At 41.8% G+C, this 18,370-nt stretch overlaps 1 protein-coding gene across 5 annotated transcripts in view; it reads right to left on the bottom strand.

Moving 5' to 3' along the window:
• The window catches only part of LOC121291403 (ribosomal protein S6 kinase alpha-1-like), a 259,579-nt gene that overhangs the window by 60,518 nt on the left and 180,691 nt on the right, over window positions 1–18,370 (bottom strand). For 3 of the 5 annotated variants that reach the window (XM_041212513.1, XM_041212514.1, XM_041212517.1), the window contains 3 exons: window positions 3,769–3,885; window positions 2,094–2,175; window positions 1,820–1,900 (listed from right to left, as the gene is read on the bottom strand). In XM_041212513.1, the coding sequence (XP_041068447.1) occupies window positions 1,820–1,900; window positions 2,094–2,175; window positions 3,769–3,885 (280 nt within the window). Of the gene's footprint in view, window positions 1–1,819; window positions 1,901–2,093; window positions 2,176–3,768; window positions 3,886–5,267; window positions 5,365–14,550; window positions 14,753–18,370 lie in introns of those variants that run through there. The other 2 variants (XM_041212516.1, XM_041212518.1) reach the window with 2 other exon arrangements.

The following is an 18,370-nucleotide window of genomic DNA, read 5'->3' as shown; positions in this document are numbered from 1 at the left end:
ACAAAAATAAAACTCACAAAAAGAAAAAAAACTAAAAATAGGGGCAGTGGTTACATCTGAAATTGTTGGAACTCAGGGTTGCAATCAGAGTGTAAAGTGCCTAATCAAAAGATGAAGTGCTGTTCCATAAGCTTAAGTTGAGCTTCACTGAAACAATGGGCAGACTTTTACATCCCACCGGTGGGTGCACACCCAACCTCATCGGGCGCAAAATCACGCGAGAAGACATTGGGCGAGTGCCCCGACATCATCCCATGCTCGTGCAATATTTCAGTCAATGGGCGTGCACAAAAGTCAGAAGCGAGCCCACCAACAATTAAGTGGGCAATTAAGCCCATTAACAGTGCAATTGACTCCGATTTTTCATGGTCCATCCAAATTTACAGTTGGCAAACAGGTGAATCAGCCAGGCAGGCTTTGCATTTTTCATGAAACCTCATCCAAGGGCAATAAAATAAAAATCTACGGACAGCATTTTTATCGTCTACATATTCATGTGCCTGATTGTGCTGCTAAAACATTCTATGCACTGTTCCAATGCAATTCAACATGCTCTTTAGGAACTGCACCTAATCTTTTGATTCGGCAACAGACAGCCTTCTGGACCCAACAATTTAAGATCATAATTCCTGCCCCCGTTTTTTTTTTGTGTTCCTCTGTATTCTCTTTGTTTTTCATGTTTTTGAGCAGCAACTGTTGGTGATGATTCTGTTTTCCAATTTACACCAACTCTAGACCATCTTTTGCATCTTTATTTGCGTCAGAATCATCTCTTTTTACCTTGCACCATCATCCCTATTGTTATTTAATTTTTCCTGCCTGCCACCTTATCACAGGCCTTCCCTTTTGCTCTTTTTCTCCTCCCCACTTTCTCTACTTCTGTACTTCCTTAAAACCTATTACATTTCTAATTTTTTTTCAGTTCTAACAGAAGTTAATCAACAAGAAACATTAATGTTGTTGCTCTCGCCACAAATGCTGCCAGGTCAGTTGACTATTCTGTAAAAGACCTTTTGGAACAGACTGAGTCAGTGGCCATCGTAATAAGCCGATATCACATGTGTATACAATCGTTGTACCTAATCCATTCCTTCAACTTATCAAATGGATGACAAAGGCTAACTCTGTTCATTATAATTTTTCTTCAGTTCTCTGCCTGAAGGCAGGTCTGGCCCATTGTGCCACAATCTCTACAATGCGTAGGGCAAGGAGGCAATTCCCAAATCAACCCCAGCCAGAACGCGGATTGAACCCTGTGCTGTTAGCACCAATCTGAACCACACCAACTGTCCAGCCAACAAACCCCCAAGGTGTCAAGAGTTCTATGGCAACATGCACTTTTACATGCATGTTGTCGTCCGCAACTATGAATATTGAGGCTGCAATATACTTTTCATCACATGGTTGACCAGGAATCTCTCGCGCTCTTACCACTTGCCAGTAGCATATGTTGGCTAGATTTGCAGATTGATACATGTTATGAATGCACTTTGCTTGGTCATCAAGTCCTGGAGTGGAACTTGAACCTGGAGCTTCTGGCTCAGAGCCAGGTAAGCTACTCACTGTGCCACAAGACCTCCTCTCAATAAAATTACCTTCTGTCAAATACAAAATAATGACTGCAGTGGGCTGACCAGAACCGATGAACTAGTTATTTCTCTTCCAGCCTAAACCATAAAATTACCTTCTGTCAAATACAAAATAATGACTGCAGTGGGCTGACCAGAACCGATGAACTAATTATTTCTCTTCCAGCCTAAACCATATAACCTCTCTGTTCTTGTCCCTTTCCTGCCAAGAAGTAAAGCGAAAATCTCACCATAATGCAGCTTCACAATGAATGGATGATTTACATCCACCAAGATGTCTCGTTCCAATTTCGTCCGGACACGATCCCTCACTAAAACAATGCAAAATTATGATTGATACAAAGCTAATGACATCATAAGCAGATATTTTTACATCATTCAATTCAAAATGCACTAAACATTAATAATGATTTCTTTCCCCCAACCACCTTCTATCATAAGACCTTTTACTAATCACTGCTCTTCTACGAGCACAGTTTCATAGTGTGCTCAGCAGGATCCTACCTTTCAATGTTGCTTTCTTCAGAACCTTCATAGCATAGAGTTGACCTGAATCAGGTGCTTTGATCTTTCTCACCAAAAACACCTGCAAAAGCAAAATAGAAACTATAAACCAGAGATCCCCATTGGTCCAAAGAAGATTCCTTTACTAGAGATTGCTTTTTGAGGTGATATACTGGCAGGAGTGTAACTCTTGGTATGGCAGCCCAAGGTATGAATCAAACTAAAAGACCCTTGGTAAAAGGCTGAGAGTCAGGAAAATGGATATTCCATGCAAAAAATGCTTTTCATTGCACAAACAACCCAGAGACAAGTCTGTTACAGACTGGTAAATATACTTTGAAGAAGTGAAGAAACACATCCATGTACAGCAAAACGATACTTGAACAGAGTCAGTATCTTGCTCCAGATGACAGCAAACTAAACTAACTATACAGCACTCATCAAACATCCAAGGAACATCCAGGTCTTATCTATTGACTTGGGAAGCATTTTGAACAAACTACAAATCTGGTAGGCTGTTTGCTCCAGTGATCTATATGAAACAATCATGGGTTTTTCAAATCAATAGAAAGAGCATGAGATGGCTGAAGTGTGTTACACGCAAGGTAAACATCTCATTAAGTTCTGGTGTCTAAAAAGAAGGCTTTTGAGGGCTGATTTCTGATTACTCAATGCCAAGCAATTGTAAGACATTGTAATTTTGTTTAAAAACAAACAGCGACTCTAATCAAAAGGCAACAAAACTGCACATTTTTAGCTCTACGTGATCTCATTGGTGGAAAGCTAATTTGAAGAGGGAATTAAAGCTCCTGTTTATGTTTCAGTTTAGCCACTGCAAGCAATTGATTTAGATATTAAGTGAGTGCATATAATGCAAGGACAACTGAACTTTAAGAGTTCATAAAAGTATCAAGTCCAGGGGTGGATTTGAATCACATTTATGATGTAATCTACATCGGCTACAGAAGAATTAAAATTCCTTCCCTGCAGACTGTTGTAAAATCTATAGCTCATTACAAAATGTTAGGAGAATTACTGGGGGAAATTTAATTCCCAAAAACAAGTGAATTTGGCTCAGGTGGAACATAAAATGTTAAAAGTCTGAAATCCGACTCAAACCCACTTTCTTCCATTTTTTATAAAGCAGGACATAGAGGCAGATAGCTTGTGTGCAGCCTGATGAAAAAAAAGTTAGGGCTAGAGATAGCGTTAAATGGAAAAAGCATGACCAACAGCAGCTGTCAGGTTGCTCCACCACAGCGTACCTTAGAGTGAATATTGCCCCCCCCTCCCCACCCACCCCAAGCCCTGACACTTCCAATCTCTTCCCAATGATACTTCCATTTCCTCCACAAGGCCTCTGATCTCCTCTGTTCTGGCCTCCAATGTTGCCTATGGCCTTTGATCTCCCAACAAGCTGTTTTGATCCCTCTCACCCTCCTCTCCATCCCCCCTCCGCTGCAGCCTGGTGCCAAAGACCTACCTGCCTGATAGCCAGCCAGCCTCTTAATCTGGCTGGCTGCGGCAGAGAAACAGATAAAAAAAATACAAATCAGGTCTTGCTGTTAAAATTAATAGGAAAACCCATTCTTCCAGGAACTTTCAGCCCCCTCCCCACCTGAAGTTAATATTCAGCTGACTGTTTCAAAGTACTGATATCACAAGACATACTGACCTTTCCAAAGGATCCCTGACCAAGTACTTTCAGCAGCTCGAAGTGGGAAGGATCTGCTTTTTCTGACCCCTCTTTCACATGATGTGTGATGTGGATCTCTTTTATGTTCTCTTCATCCTGAAATACAAGGTTAGCACTGTTAAAAAATCAAGCACTCTCCCAACTCACTCTATTCACATTCACAACATAAGGCAGCCTTCCATTAGAAGACCTGTGCCTCCTATGTGCTAAAACTTACAGCCTTATAGAAGTCACAAATGGGTACATGAAAGTAGGTCAAAGATCACCCATGATCACATTGAACGACAGATCAGATTCAAGAAGCTAAATGGCCTACTCTTGTTCCTATGTTAGGATGTTACAGAACTAACAATTGCCCTATTACTAGAGTGGTAAGCATCAGAGATCAATATTCAATGCTTGATTGAGTCCTTTCAAAGCCTGATACCGTCCCACTCCCTTTCAAAACTGCTTTCATCACCCAATCCACAAAAGACATAACCTTGGCCCCTCTGTCCTTGAAAATTATCACCCCATCTCTTAACAGCCCTTTTCTTTTCAAAGTCCTTGATTGTATTGTTGTTTTCCAAACCTGTCCCCATCGCTCTCACAATGCCTTGTCTGAATCTTTCTAATCAGGTTTTATCCCTGCCACAGTACAGAAGCAGCCATAATCAAAGCCACAAATGACATTCTCTGTAACTGTGCGCTATCCCGCCTCATCCTTTTCGACCTTTCTATATTCTCTGGCATGAATAGCAACATCACCCTCCTGCAAAGTCCCAAATAATCTACCCATGATTCCCTCTTCTTCTACATGCTGGCACTTGGAATCATCACCTCAAGACATGGGGTCAGCTTCACATGCATGTTTAAGCTACCCAGATCTACCTTTTCAAATCTGTCTTGAGCCCTCAACTACGTTCACGTTGTCAATCTGCTGGTCCAACATCCAGTGCTGGATGAGTCACATTTTCCTCCATTGAAATATTGGTAAGGCTGAAGCCATCATCTTTGGCCCCACCTTAATCTCATGCCTTTGCTTCTCACTCAATCTCCTTGTCACTTCTGGGTTCAATTATTCCAAAGCTCTCTTAATCAGCCTCACATCCTCACGTCACCGTAAATTTCAGCTCATTCAAGACTCTGCTGCCAGTCTGCTAACCCGCACCAAGTCTTGATCACCTATCACTTTATGCTTGCTGATCTACAATGGCTCCCAGTTCCCCATCACCTCCAATTTAAAATTAGCACTTTTTGTGTTCAAGTCCCTCCATGGCTTCACCCCTGCCCATCTATCTCTGTAATGCTCCAAGAGCTCAGCTATTCTTCAATTGTGACCTTTAATGCATCCCCAACTCCTTTTCCCCTCAGCTGACAGCCTATCCTTCAGCTGCTGAGGATTTAAACTTTGGAATTCTCCCCTTAAACTTTTCAACCTTTTGGTCTTCCACTAAGAGCTACTTAAAACCTACCTCTTTCATCAATATTTTAATTACCTGTCTTAATACTGTACCTCTTTTCTTCAGCTCAATGTCAATTTTTATCTGATGATTCTTCCATGAAATGCCTTGGGACATTTATTGGGGCATGTTAAAAGCCCTGTATAAATACAAATTGTTGTACTTAAGGACAGGTACAGATGAAGCAGTTATTCAGCCAACTTTCCATAGCTTTGGGTCCTTCGTGGCGCCTAATTGTCTCTCAAATGATTCCAGAGCTTTGCATCTACCACCGGCTCTATCTGGAAGAGTATTTCAGGTAGTAATCTTGACATCAATGTTAAGGTTACCTTTTATCAATCAATACTGTAGTTGTAGCTTAACTTGAAACGGTACTCAGAACTAATTCCTTATTTTCAGCCTAGTTCTTTACAGAACCTTGTAATGGTTCCCCATCATGTGTGTCCTTTCAAGGCCTAAAAATCCATGCTTTTCTAATCTTTCCTGATAACTCTGTACTGACATTAGGGATCTTCTCTGCACCACTTTGGATATTTCCCTTGTTACTTATTGATCAAAATTGAACATAGTAAACAACGTGCTACCTGATCAGAACAACTTGCAACATAGGGACTTAATACGGTGTAGCAAAATGTCCCCAGGGGACAGGAGTATTGTTAGACAAAAATTGACACCATACAGCTGAGCTTGATGGCCTCAGACTTACACTCTAGTTTTAACATTCTGTTTTCTACATTAATTGCTGCTCTCCAATGGCTGAGTATGATTATTGTTAACCCTACCATCATTTCTGAATAATTTCAATCCTTTCTTATAACTAGTTTGACACCAGTCATTAAATACCTTTCTCTATTTTTCTTCCAATGCTTAAGATCATGGGGAGAATTTTCCGTATGTCAGGTGGGACAGTGTCCCATGAGCTGGGACATGTTTATGAATTGAGCAAAACTTGTTTATTTATTCAATAAAACCTTCAGGAAACTTCATCCTGCCCATAGATGAGGTTTCCTGAAAAACGCGAAGGCCACTTGGGCTCTTCACCTGCCCACCAACCTTAATGTTGGACAGGCAGCATTGCTAACTACTTCAATTGGGTTTTTAATGATCTCAATACACCATTGACAGTTCGGCGGGTGTGCAGCCGCCTCCAGCGCACGCCCGCCAAACATAATTTTTAAATGACGCACACTGACATCGGGACATACACCGTCGTTTTACGCTTCGGCATACCGGACCAGCCACCACACAGTGACATCAAAATTCTGGCCCATATGTTCATAGATATACCCACTAACATATTGCCTAGGTCTATTGTTGTTTGTAGTCCCTTGGTCACACTCTTCCCCAACCCCAACTAGTTTAGTATAATTTGCGATCTGGCTTACTTCCCCACTTTTACAATTTCCTACTAGGCATTCCTTCTTCTCTTTCATCAATTCCTTAGCTATTTCCAAGTTTTACCTAGTATACTTATTACCTTAAGCTTGTGTAGTAGATATGTATGAAGACTTTTATTAAAAGCTTTCTGAAAGTTAATGGTTAAGAAAGTCCGATGATATATTCTAGACTCAGGAACACATTCATCCTGATCATCTACCATTAAAACTATATACCAGAATGAATTAAAAAAAACTTTGGGAAAGCCACTGCTGACCACACTGGCCACACCAATACTCTTCAATGACACAAATCACAAAAACAATTAGTCTTTACCTAACTCCATCACACATGGCCAATTGATAAAACCAGAAGCAAAAGCTAACTCCCTGGCTTCAGGTAAAGATTAAAAGTGGCCAATCTGCTGCAAGTTTCACTTGACAGCGTCAATTTAAAATTTTGCCATTCAAAATTTCACTTCACAGTTGCAAAACAAAAGACAAAAAAGTGCTTGCTTATTTTGTACAGCCCATGACATATGTAGAAGCTAAATCATATCCATGCTGAATTCATCAACTGACACAATACAGTAACTCCACATTGTGGAGAATGTAGGGGTCAAGAGTAAGGAATGGTTTCAAATAAGAAACACTTGTCAATTCTGTCAACAAATAAGCCCTAATGTTACAGAAGTAAAGTTACTTGGTATCAGTTAAGCTCTATTATGCTAATAATACTAAACCTTTAAAATTAACAGAAATTTTACATTTTTAAACATTTTAAGTCTGCTTTCTTTACATTTCTTTCTTCCCCCTTTTCTCTAGATTCACTTCCTATTATTTTAACATTAGCTAGAATACGCTGTTCTGATTGAAATCAAACCATCCATTCTGCAGGTCAAAATCATCTTTTAAAATTCATTATGTGAAATGTTCCAGCACCAAACGTCTTTTACATTTCCCCACCATTTTATTTCTAACGTCACTCCATAAAGAGCAGAAACAGCAGTCACGGAGGCATACAAACAGATAGATTCGCAGCGATTATGTTTTTTGTGACTAAGCATATATTCACACCCAGGGCAACAAAATCCAGTCATAACCAGGTGTAAGAAAGGGACAGGGGCTCTGTGAGGTCACAGACACCCACCCAGTGGGGGAGGGTTGAAGAGTAGATTGGCAGTGTGGACAGTCACGCAGAGAGCACCTAATGGACAACAAACACACAAATAACCACAGGCATAAGGTTGTGAAGACCTGCAACCACTCCAGTGCAATGCACATATACTGGTGGGATTCAATAATACATTGAAATTTTAATGACAAGTCACTAAATAAGGAGTGCAGAACTTTTTTTATTTGTTAATGACATGTGAATATTAGTGACAAAGCCAGCATTTATTGACCATTCCTAATTGTACTAATTGAGTCACCTTCTTGAATCAGTGTAGTCCATGTGGTGTAGGGATACCCACAGTGCTGTTAAGATAGGGAATTCCAGGATTCTGACTGTCAGGGACTTATAATAATTTTCATAATGTTATTGGAATTTATTGTTAAGTAGAGTAATAGTGGGGTCTGTGTGTGTGTGTCTTAATTAAATTAAAGGCAGCTGGTCTGATGGCTTTAATGTAACAGAAGATAAGCTAGGTTTGAAATGTTAAGTAGGTAAACATGGGTGTAAAGGAAACATTTGCATTTTTAAATAAGCCAGACTAGGGTTGATTCAAAGGGGTGAAATGTGTCATCTAGCCAGGAGAAGTTAAGAAACAGTGTATTTATTTTTCCCAAAGATTACTGGTAAAATTGGTACTATGAGAGATTATTATTAGAGAGGTAAAGGCCAAAGACATAGACCAGAATCTTCCGCAAAATGACGCACGGTGACATCGGACCTACATCCCGATGTCACCGTGTGTCATTCTGACCTTCAGTTCAGCAGGCACGCACTGAAGTTGGCTACGCTCCCGCCAAACTGTCAAAGGCCTGTTAAAGCCACTAATCAACTAATTAAGATGATTCTCAGGGCTGCCCATTCAACCTTAAGGTTGGCAGACAGGCAAAGAGCCCAGGCAGCCTTTGCATTTTTCATGAAACCTCATCCAAGGGCGGGATGAGATTTCATGAAGTGTTTATTAATTAAATAAAATGTGTTCCAAAATTCATAAACATGTCCCAGCTCATGTGACAATGTCACATGAGGAGATACGTCTGAGTAATTTTATTTTTTCTTTTTTGCGATGTTTAATTATTAAACTAATCTCCCTGAGGCAGCTCCGTACCTCAGGAAGATTTCTGCGCTAAAGAGCGCAGGCCCCGACTCTCCCTCCTCCCCCTGCCTGCACAGGGAGTGCTTCTGTGTGCACGTCCCACTGGGTGGACCTTAATTGGCCTGCCCACACAAAATGGCAGCGCACAACCAATCGCGGGCAATGATCGGCTACGCACCTGCCCACACCCGCTCCCGAATCACCCACCCGACAGGAAGAAAATTCTCCCCATAATGAAACAATGGGAATTTGCATTCAAAGGGGAAAATATGGTTAAAAAAGAGAAGGCTATGCACAAGGCATGGTATTCTAAGATCTAACAAGTGTGAAACGCCTCCAGAATCTAAGCCTCAAGCTGGTGTTTACAAAGAATTAATATTAAGGAAACTCACTTTGAACTTGACTGTTTCAGGGTATTGTGCATTACTTTGCCTGGGTCTTTTAAAATCTATGTGTCTTACTGTTGCCTTAACAAAAGTGTAACTGGGGATTTGGATTAATTAGGGGATTTATAAGTTATAATGATTTGTAGATCTCTGTAGTACTTAAAATAATTTCTCCTATTAATAAAGGTTTACTTTAGTTTTGTCTTATTACAAATGAATTCAAGGCACACATCTCAAAAAATATACAAATTGCAAAACAGTTGTGGCAGCTGTTTCAAGTTTCCCTTTGGAATTTGAGCAGCTCAGCATTTACCATCAGCTTCCACCGTGTGCCAGTGGTGGAGACAGTGAATGTTTAAGGTGATGGATACCAATCAAGTAGGCTGTTTTGTTCTGTATGCTATACATCTTGGTTGTTGTTGGAGCTGCACTTATCCAGGCAAATGGAAAGTATTCCATCACACTCCTGACTTGTGCCTTGTAGATGGTGGACAGGCATTGTGGAGTAAGAAGGTTAGTTACTCGCCACAGAATCCCCAGTCTCTGATGTGCTCTTGCAGCTACGAAATTTATGGCTAGAATTTTCTGTTTGTCGGTCGGCGCTGGGCGGACGGCTGATTGCCACTGGAGAAATGGGCAGCGCCGTCGTTTTCCGCAGGCGGGCCAATTAAGGCCTGCCCCACGGGTAAGCGACTCCCATGGAGTTGCAAGGACAGGTGGCCTCAGACTGCCAGTTCCAATGGGGAACCGGCAGCCTGCATAAAGAGTGGCCAGGCAGCCTGCTTGAGGCAATGCACCTTGGCCACTCGTGGAGAGAGGGAGGGAGGTCAGAGTGGACAGCAGCATGAGCAGGAGGCGGGGGGGGGGGGGGGGGGGGGCAGGCTGCAGGAGAGGCCAGCGGGGGGCCAGTGTGCCCCTACCCCCCCCCCCCCCCCCCCCCCCCCCCCCCCCCCCCGATTTTCAGGTGCATGCCTTGCTGTCCTCCTGCAAGAGGTGGGCGTCCATCGACACCTTCTGTATCCTGAGGATAGGAGGAGGAGGGCCCCCCATGTCACCAGCCAGGCATAGGAGGAGGTGGGTGATGCTGTAAGAGCCCATGGTGATGTGTGCCGCACTAGCACCCAGTGCAGGAAGAGTTTCAATGATTTGCTGTGCTCTGGACGGGTGAGTACCATGTCTGTCTTGGCCATTTGACCCAGAAGGCAGCCTTAGCCTTTGAGCCCCCCCATCATGTCTTGCTGTCATTACTGCATAGGGCATCTGTCACACGCTGGATGGGCAAATGGGTACTGACCATGCTTACATCAGCCTTAGTGGTTGAGGAAAAAATGGATTCTCCCCGCAGCATATGTTGGTGTTTGTGGCATCTGAGTAGCTTGGGGGCAACCTGCAGGGGAGGCCGCTAGGCACATACTCAGAACTCCAACACATGTCATATTGATGGCAATGAGATGGTGCAAGGGGTGCCTCAAGGTGTTTTGGACAAAGGCCATCTGCTGGCATCAGCGCCACACCTAGTTGCGCCTCCTTGCCATGAGCGCTAAGAGCCATGTGATATTCAAAGTGATGGACGCCGAATGTGTCCAAGGTGGCCGTTGGGAGAGGGGGTTGCGACCAGCCATACCATCTTCTGGGGACTGATCACCAATGGTGTGGACAGGAGCCGCTGGAGGCCTCAGATGGGCCACTGTGGTTGGGGTGCGGCATGCAGAGTACATGAGCAAGCAGCCCCAATAAATCTTCTTCTCTGTTTTGCAGGCAAATAGTCACCACAATGCCCAGGAGCGCCAGAGGACTGGAGGTGGGCGTGCCCTCCTGCAGCGCCTCACGCCTTTTGAAGAGCAGGCCATGGAGCTGTGCAGGAGTCAGGAGGCCAGGGCAGCCGGGGGCGGCGAGGCTGGGGTCCAGCGGCTAGGTATTTGAGGTCCACAGTCCCATCCACTCTGTCTGCCTACCATCCAAACCACTGATGGTTGCTGCAATCGTTAATGCTGAAACAATACTCATTCACAGACTGAGGGAAGAGTCAGCATGGTTTTGTGAAAGGAAAATCATGTTTAACTAATTTATTAGAGTTTTTTGAAGGAGTAACATGCACAGTGGATAAAGGGGAGCCTGTAGATGTACTGTACTTGGATTTCCAGAAGGCATTTGATAAGGTGCCATATCAAAGATTATTATGGAAAGTAAAAGCACATGGTGTAGTAGGTAACATGTTAGCATGGATAGAAGATTGGCTGGCTGGCAGAAAGCAGAGAGTATGCATACATGGGTCTTTTTCTGATTGACAGGATGTGATGAACGGAGTCCCATAGGGTTCTGTGCTGGGGCCTCAACTTTTTACAATTTATATCAATGCTTAGATGAGCTGAGTGAAGACATGACAGCTAAATTTGCAGATGGCACAAAGATAAGTAGGAAAGTATGTTGTGGAGAGGTTATGAGGAGGTTTGCAGATGGATATAGATAGGTTGAGTGAGAGGGCAAAGATCTGGCAAATGGAGTTTAACGTGGGAAAATGTGAAGTTGTTCACTTTGGCAGGAAGGACAAAAAAGCAGAGTATTACTTAAAAGGAGAATGGCTGCAGAATTCCAAAGTGCAGAGGGATCTAGGTGTTTTGGTGCGTAAGTCACAAAGAGTTAGTATGCAGATACAGCAAATAATCAAGAAGCCTAACGGAATGCTATACTTTATTATGAGAGGAATTGAACATAAAAGTAAGAAAGATATGCTTCAGTTATACAGGGCATTGGTGAGACCACATCTCGAATATTGTATGCAGTTTTGATCTGCTTGTTTAAGGAAGAATGTAAATGCCTTGGAGGAAGTTCAAAGGATGTTTACTAGATTGATACATGGAATGAGCGTGTTGTCTTATGAGGAGAGGTTAGACAGGCTTGTTTCCACTGAAGTTTAGAAGAGTAGGGGGTGACTTGATTGAAGTATACAAGATCCTGAATGGTATTGACAGGGTGGATGTGAAAAGGATGTTTCCTCCTGTGAGTGTGTCCCGAGCAAGGAGGCACGGCTTTAAAATTAGGGATTGCCCTTTTAAGACAGAGATGAGGAAAAAATGTTTCTCTCAGAGGGTGTGCAACTTTGGGATTCTCTGCCTCAGAAGGTAGTGGATGTGGGGTCATTGAATATTTTTAAGGCAGAGGTAGATAGATTCTTGTTAGGCAAGGGAATCAAAGGTTATCAGGGTTAGATGGGAATGTTAGAAGGTCAGCCATGATCTTATTGAATGGCGAAGCAGGCTCAAGGGGCCGAATGGTCTACTCCTGTTCCTATTTCTTATGTTCTTATGACATTAAATGTGAGGTTATATCCATTAGGAAAGATTAAACAGGCTGAGGCTCTTCTCTCCAGAAAAGAGAAGACTGAGGGGTGACCTGATAAAGGTCTTTTAAGGTTTTGCAAATGTTTCATGGGTAGATGTATAGAAAATGCGTGGACTTGTGGGAGAAACCAGAGCTAGGGGCCATAAATGCAAGATATTCACTAAAAAATCCAAAAGGAAATTCAGGAGAAACCTCTTTACCCAGAGAATGGTTAGAACGTGAAATTCACTATCATAGAATAGCTAAGGCAAATAGCATAGGTCCATGGGAAATTAGAAAAGCACATGGGTAGAAAGGAATAGGATAGGTTGATAGCAATACTTGAAGTAAGGTGGGAGAGGGCTTGTGAGGAGCACAAACACCGGCATGGTCCAGTTGAGCTGAATAGCCTGTTTCAGCGCTACATATTCTATGTAATTCTACATATTGTTAGCAATGTGGCATCTGAGGTAGTAAAATTGGTCTAAATGTCCCTGATCTGCAAAGAGGAGTTAAAAATCACCCAAGGTTTCTGTTCCTGGTCCCTTGCAAAAAAGTTTACTTGCATCAGACAAGAACTGGATTGGGCTCAACTGCAATGCTGTCCTCCATCCCAATAAAGGAGTAGCCCACTGACCATTACCATTTACATTCACATTCACAATGAAGAATAATTATTCGTGAGGTACTAGATTATAATTGGTGCCTCTACCCCATCATAGAGTGATAACTTAAAGAGAAGAGAAATGCTAGAAAAGAGTAAATGAAAAAGCAACATAAGGAAAAATGGCATAAACCAAAGCTACTTTACTCTCTCCTTCCAACAGACAACACAACTTCCACTATTACAGGCCTGTAACTTCAAAAGTGAAAAATGTGCAATTACTCTGAAGTGCAATTATGTTATGTTAGGTAAATTCAATAAGCACGGCAGTATACGACAAACAGCAAAGAAGGATGACTAGTTATTTTCCTTCTGGTGGTTCCAGTTGAGAGGGCACTAGGAGAGCTCCTGACTCTATTTTGACATAATGTCAAAAATATTTTTAACATTAATATGAACAGGTAAATGGATTGTGGTTTAAGGTCTGCACTGATGCTCCATCACTGACTCAGTATAATACCCTGTGAGTTTGCATTAGGTTCTCAAATATTAGAGTCTGATTTTAACCAGTAACCAAGATGGGAATGCTACTATTGAGTCAAATTGAGAAACAAGACTGGACTTTTAGCCCCTACCAGGGCCGTGAGTGAAGGTGGGCAGACAATTTCTATTTCATACATTAAGTAGATGACCACTGATTGTTAAAGATTCTCACCTTATCTTCCTCTATCATAGGAACTCCTGCAACAATCATGCATGTAGCCCCCTCTAATAAATGCTTCCTCCAGTCCCACCCCACTGTGTCAATTGGTAATCCAATTCCCTCCCCAAAATAGATCAAGAACAAAAAATTCCTTTTTCCCTAAACTCATCTGCAATTAACTAAAACAAGTGAGACTGTTCAATGGGTGTTTTAGCCACAACACTAAACAGCAACTATAGTGCATCACGGTGCCCTGACAAGTTTCAGCAGCTACAATGCAGCTACTTTACTATTGAAGCTTCACGGTCAACTACCACTGAAAGATCAAAGCTAATTCAGAGTATGCATTAGTGTGTGACGTCCTACAATGCCCGTTGAACAGCACTCCCACTCCTTCATCAAGCACACTGCAACCTGTGCTCCTACCACCACATCGCAGTCAGTGTAACCAGTGCTGTTCTTCTTAAAGGCATCACAACTATCCCTGTAGCATCACTGTTTTTACTTTAATAAACATTGCCTAAAAACATGACAATCTTGGTAGAAGTCACTGCTTAAAATGACATCACTTTAGTTGCACAAACAAAACAATATTTTCCCACTATCTTTGCACCTAATCTAACCAGCAGTGATGTGCTTACAAATAGACATACAAGTACCTGAACACAGTTTGATGAGTCCAAGTTGCACATTTCAGGTTGGCATTTTTTACGTCGATTAATTGAGAAAATCTTGCGGAAATTGAACCTTTTTGGCTCCTTTTCCATAATTTTGCCATTTAGACAGCTAGGATGGCCTGCATATTGTGCTGCATATACACAAACACACACACAGTATGAAGATGCTACAGCTTCAGCAGAAATTAAAATGAACCATCTAACTAACTTGTACACAGGAAGGAAGTAGCCTGTGCAGAAACCCCAGTTCCAGATAGTATCAGAGATTCAAGAGAATCTATTGGCCAGGCAGAAAGCAGAATTCAAATTTCACCGAATATGATCTTTTACTGTTTCCCATCCAGTGCAGCAGTGCACAGCAAATGCAGTAAACGCCTTTATATCACCCTAAAAAATGTAGTCACCTGAATATTTCTAACAGAGATGAAGGCCACAGTTTTCCTATCAATGCAACACTCCTTCAGGAGCTGCAAAAAAATGCAAAACATGAAGATTCCCTTTTTCAAAAGATTGTTTTAAGTTCCAAGGCAATCAAACCCCTTTCACCTTCCCAACAACCTTCTATAAAGAACCAACATGCATCATAACATTTGATGTTCCAAATCCCTCATGTTATCTTCTGGTTGAAACACTCAAGCTTGCTGTCATTTAATCAGTCATTTCTGAGTTACCTTACTTTCACTTTCGTTCAGTTCAACTTTGGCAGTGTCCTGAATTTTGGGAACTTGGACCCTTCATCTTGACTTCTCTATTAAAAGTTACATTCTTGTGTACGCTTGTGTGTCCAGATGAATAGCTGCAACATATATACTGGTGTAATTCACAGATGAAACATGAAAGCATTTGGTGCAATTTAGCTAAACCTATTGAAATTTTTTGGAGCAAAAATTACATTTCTCATATTTAAGTGACCACACTAGTCTACCTGGGGACCATTCCCAATACTAGTCATTATTTTCACTAAATTTTTATGGATATCTATGCTAAGCTTCTTTTTCCTAGTTTCCTAGATGACCCTTGTTCCAGTATCCTGACATATCTTGAGGTAGTGCCTTGGATTAATCAAAACAATGTCATATCAAATCTTATTTAATTCTATAACACCCCTCTCAGTTCATTCTTTCAAAGCTAGGCAGCCTTAGGTTTTCTAGCCTTCTCTCAATCCTGAATTGCCAGATACCAGCATTCTAGCTCTTCACAGCACCTAGCTCTTCACAGCACCAAGTCCACGGTTTGAATATTTTCCCTTATATTTTGGTGACAAAAAGGGCCAGGTCCGAGCAACCTAGCTTGATATCTTATGATATATGCTCAACCCTCATAACATGGAGCATGCTATAGACACCTACATGTCATAAAACAGCATTTACTGTCATTACAAGGTAGCTCTATATAATAACACTGGTGAATGTTTATACAGTTTTTGTACAGACATTTTGGAATGGGGAAGTATTATCTATAAGTTTTAAATATTAATCTGCATGGCAATCTTGGTAAATTAATTATTTTAAAATAATGCAACAGTGTTTAAATGATAAATGAAAACTATGAGAATGATTCCTAGTATAAAGGACCTCAGCTACTTAAAGACCTTTGTCTACTTACTTTAGTGCAGTGTGTCAGCCGTGGTTCAATGGTAGGACTCGCATCTCTAAGTCAGGAGGTTGAGAGTTTGGGTCCCATTCCACAGATTTGAGCAGCAAACATACACTTATACACCCTGTATAGTACTGATGGAATATTGCAATGCTGTGTGAGCTGTATTCAGATCATGAGATGTTAAATGCTGGCTCCACTTCCCCTCTCAGGTAGACGTAAAAGATCTCATGCCACTGTTTTAAAGAAGGACAGGGGAGATCTCCCCATTTATCCATCAACCAACATCACTAAAACAAATTATCTTGTCATTACCTCATTGTTGATTATGAGGCCTTGGTGTGCTCAAATTTACATTTTTTGACTGGAACAGAGATTTAATCATGTGAAAGATAGATGGCACTATAGACAACCCTTGGTCCATTTGATTTCCTGGACTCGTTTTGATTTAATGAGCGGGTCAAAGAGGAATTATCCAGGTTATTTTTTTCCCTCGTTCCCTTCCCATAGCATCATCCCATGCAATCACAGAAGCTATAACATCTGCCTTTTTACCTCCTCTCTCCTCACTGTCTAAGGCCCCAAACACTCCTTCCAGGTGAAGCAGCAATTTACTTATACTTCTTTCAATTTAGTATACTGTATTCGCTGCTCACAATGCGATCTCCTCTACACTGGGGAGACCAAATGCAAACTGGGTGACCATTTTGCGGAACACCTCTGCTCAGTCTGCAAGCATGACCCTAAGATTCTGGCTGAATGCCATGTTAATTCACCATCAGCTCTCACATCCTTGCCCTGCTGTAGCATTCCAATAAAGCTCAATGCAAGCCCAAGAAACTGCAACGCATCTTCCAATTAGGCACTTTACAGCCTTCTGGACTCAAAGTTTCAGGTCATGAACTCTGTCCCCAATTTTGATTCTGTTTTTTTGCCATATGCCAGTTTGAATCTTGTTTTTCATGTTTTTGCTTTCAGACTGAGCTGTTCATTATCCTGGTATTTATAAATTGTTTGTTTTGTTTCTTTACTACAACCATTACCGCTCATTTTGCCTTTTGTTCCATGACATCTTTGTCATTAAATCTCTCCCATCCTCTATCATATCCCTCACTTTCCTTTTTGTTCTTCCTCCCCGCCTCCACCCTCCACCTCCCCTCCTTTCAACAGTGTATAACCCATTACCTTTCTACCTTCCATCAGTTCTGAAGAAGTCATGTTCGACTTGAAACATATCTCTGTCTCCCTCTCCACACATGCTGCCACATCGGAGTATTTCCAGCACTTCCTATTTTTATTTCAGATTTCTAGCAGCCACAGTATTTTGCTTTCATTTTATTTTTTCCCTTAATGGCTCTTGGTTATTCACTTATGGTCGTCAAGGAGATTACATGACTGGAGTATGGTGAGTGGGGGCAGGGGGAGAATGCGAGGATAGAAACTGGTGTTTAGGGGCCATGGTGCTTCAGCCATCATGCTGTGTGGGATTAGCTTTATGGACTGGCTGGTCTTTTCTTGACTGTCAATTTTGCATGCTTGTTAAAAGGGGTTTGATAGGATAGATGATGGAGAAACAATTTCATCTGGTGGGGGGCGGGGGGGAGGTGGAAGAGAGAGAATCCAGATTAAGTGGACACAATCTTAAAATGAGAGATAAGCCATTTGAGAGTGAAACCAGGAAGCCCCATTTTACACCAAAGTTAATGAAAATCTGAAACTCCCGCACCAAAAGGCTGTGGAGGCTGGGTCAGTTGAAATTTTCAAGATAAGGTCAATAGATTTTTGTGAAGTCAGTGTGTCAAGGAATATGAGTGAATGATTGAATGGCAGAATAAGCTTGAAGGCGGGGGGTGGTGGGGGACTCCTGTTCCCCTGTTCCTAAGTCTTAATGTACAATGCTAATACAGCATTGCTTTTCCTCTCATACCCTTTCTACTTGATCAGTCCATCGTATCTTAAGGTTTAAGTGCTTACCACACTCCACAGAAAATAAAATCTCATAGAATTTCCCACCCAAAAAATATTTTGCAACTATTTGATTTTTAAAAGAGCCCTGATGGTGAAATTTCCCAGAGAATGGTATCACTGGAGTTTTCCAGTTGGCTTAATTCAACAGCAAGAATTAATATTTAACATAATAAAACGCCCCACATTCTGCTGTGTATGCCCAGATACCAGGGTTATACATGCAGGGGATGTGTAACCA

This window comes from Carcharodon carcharias, chromosome 19 (genome assembly GCF_017639515.1).
Source record: "Carcharodon carcharias isolate sCarCar2 chromosome 19, sCarCar2.pri, whole genome shotgun sequence".
NCBI lineage: Eukaryota > Metazoa > Chordata > Chondrichthyes > Lamniformes > Lamnidae > Carcharodon > Carcharodon carcharias.
Note: the sequence above shows the minus strand (reverse complement) of the source record. Positions and strands in the feature narration are given on the sequence as shown.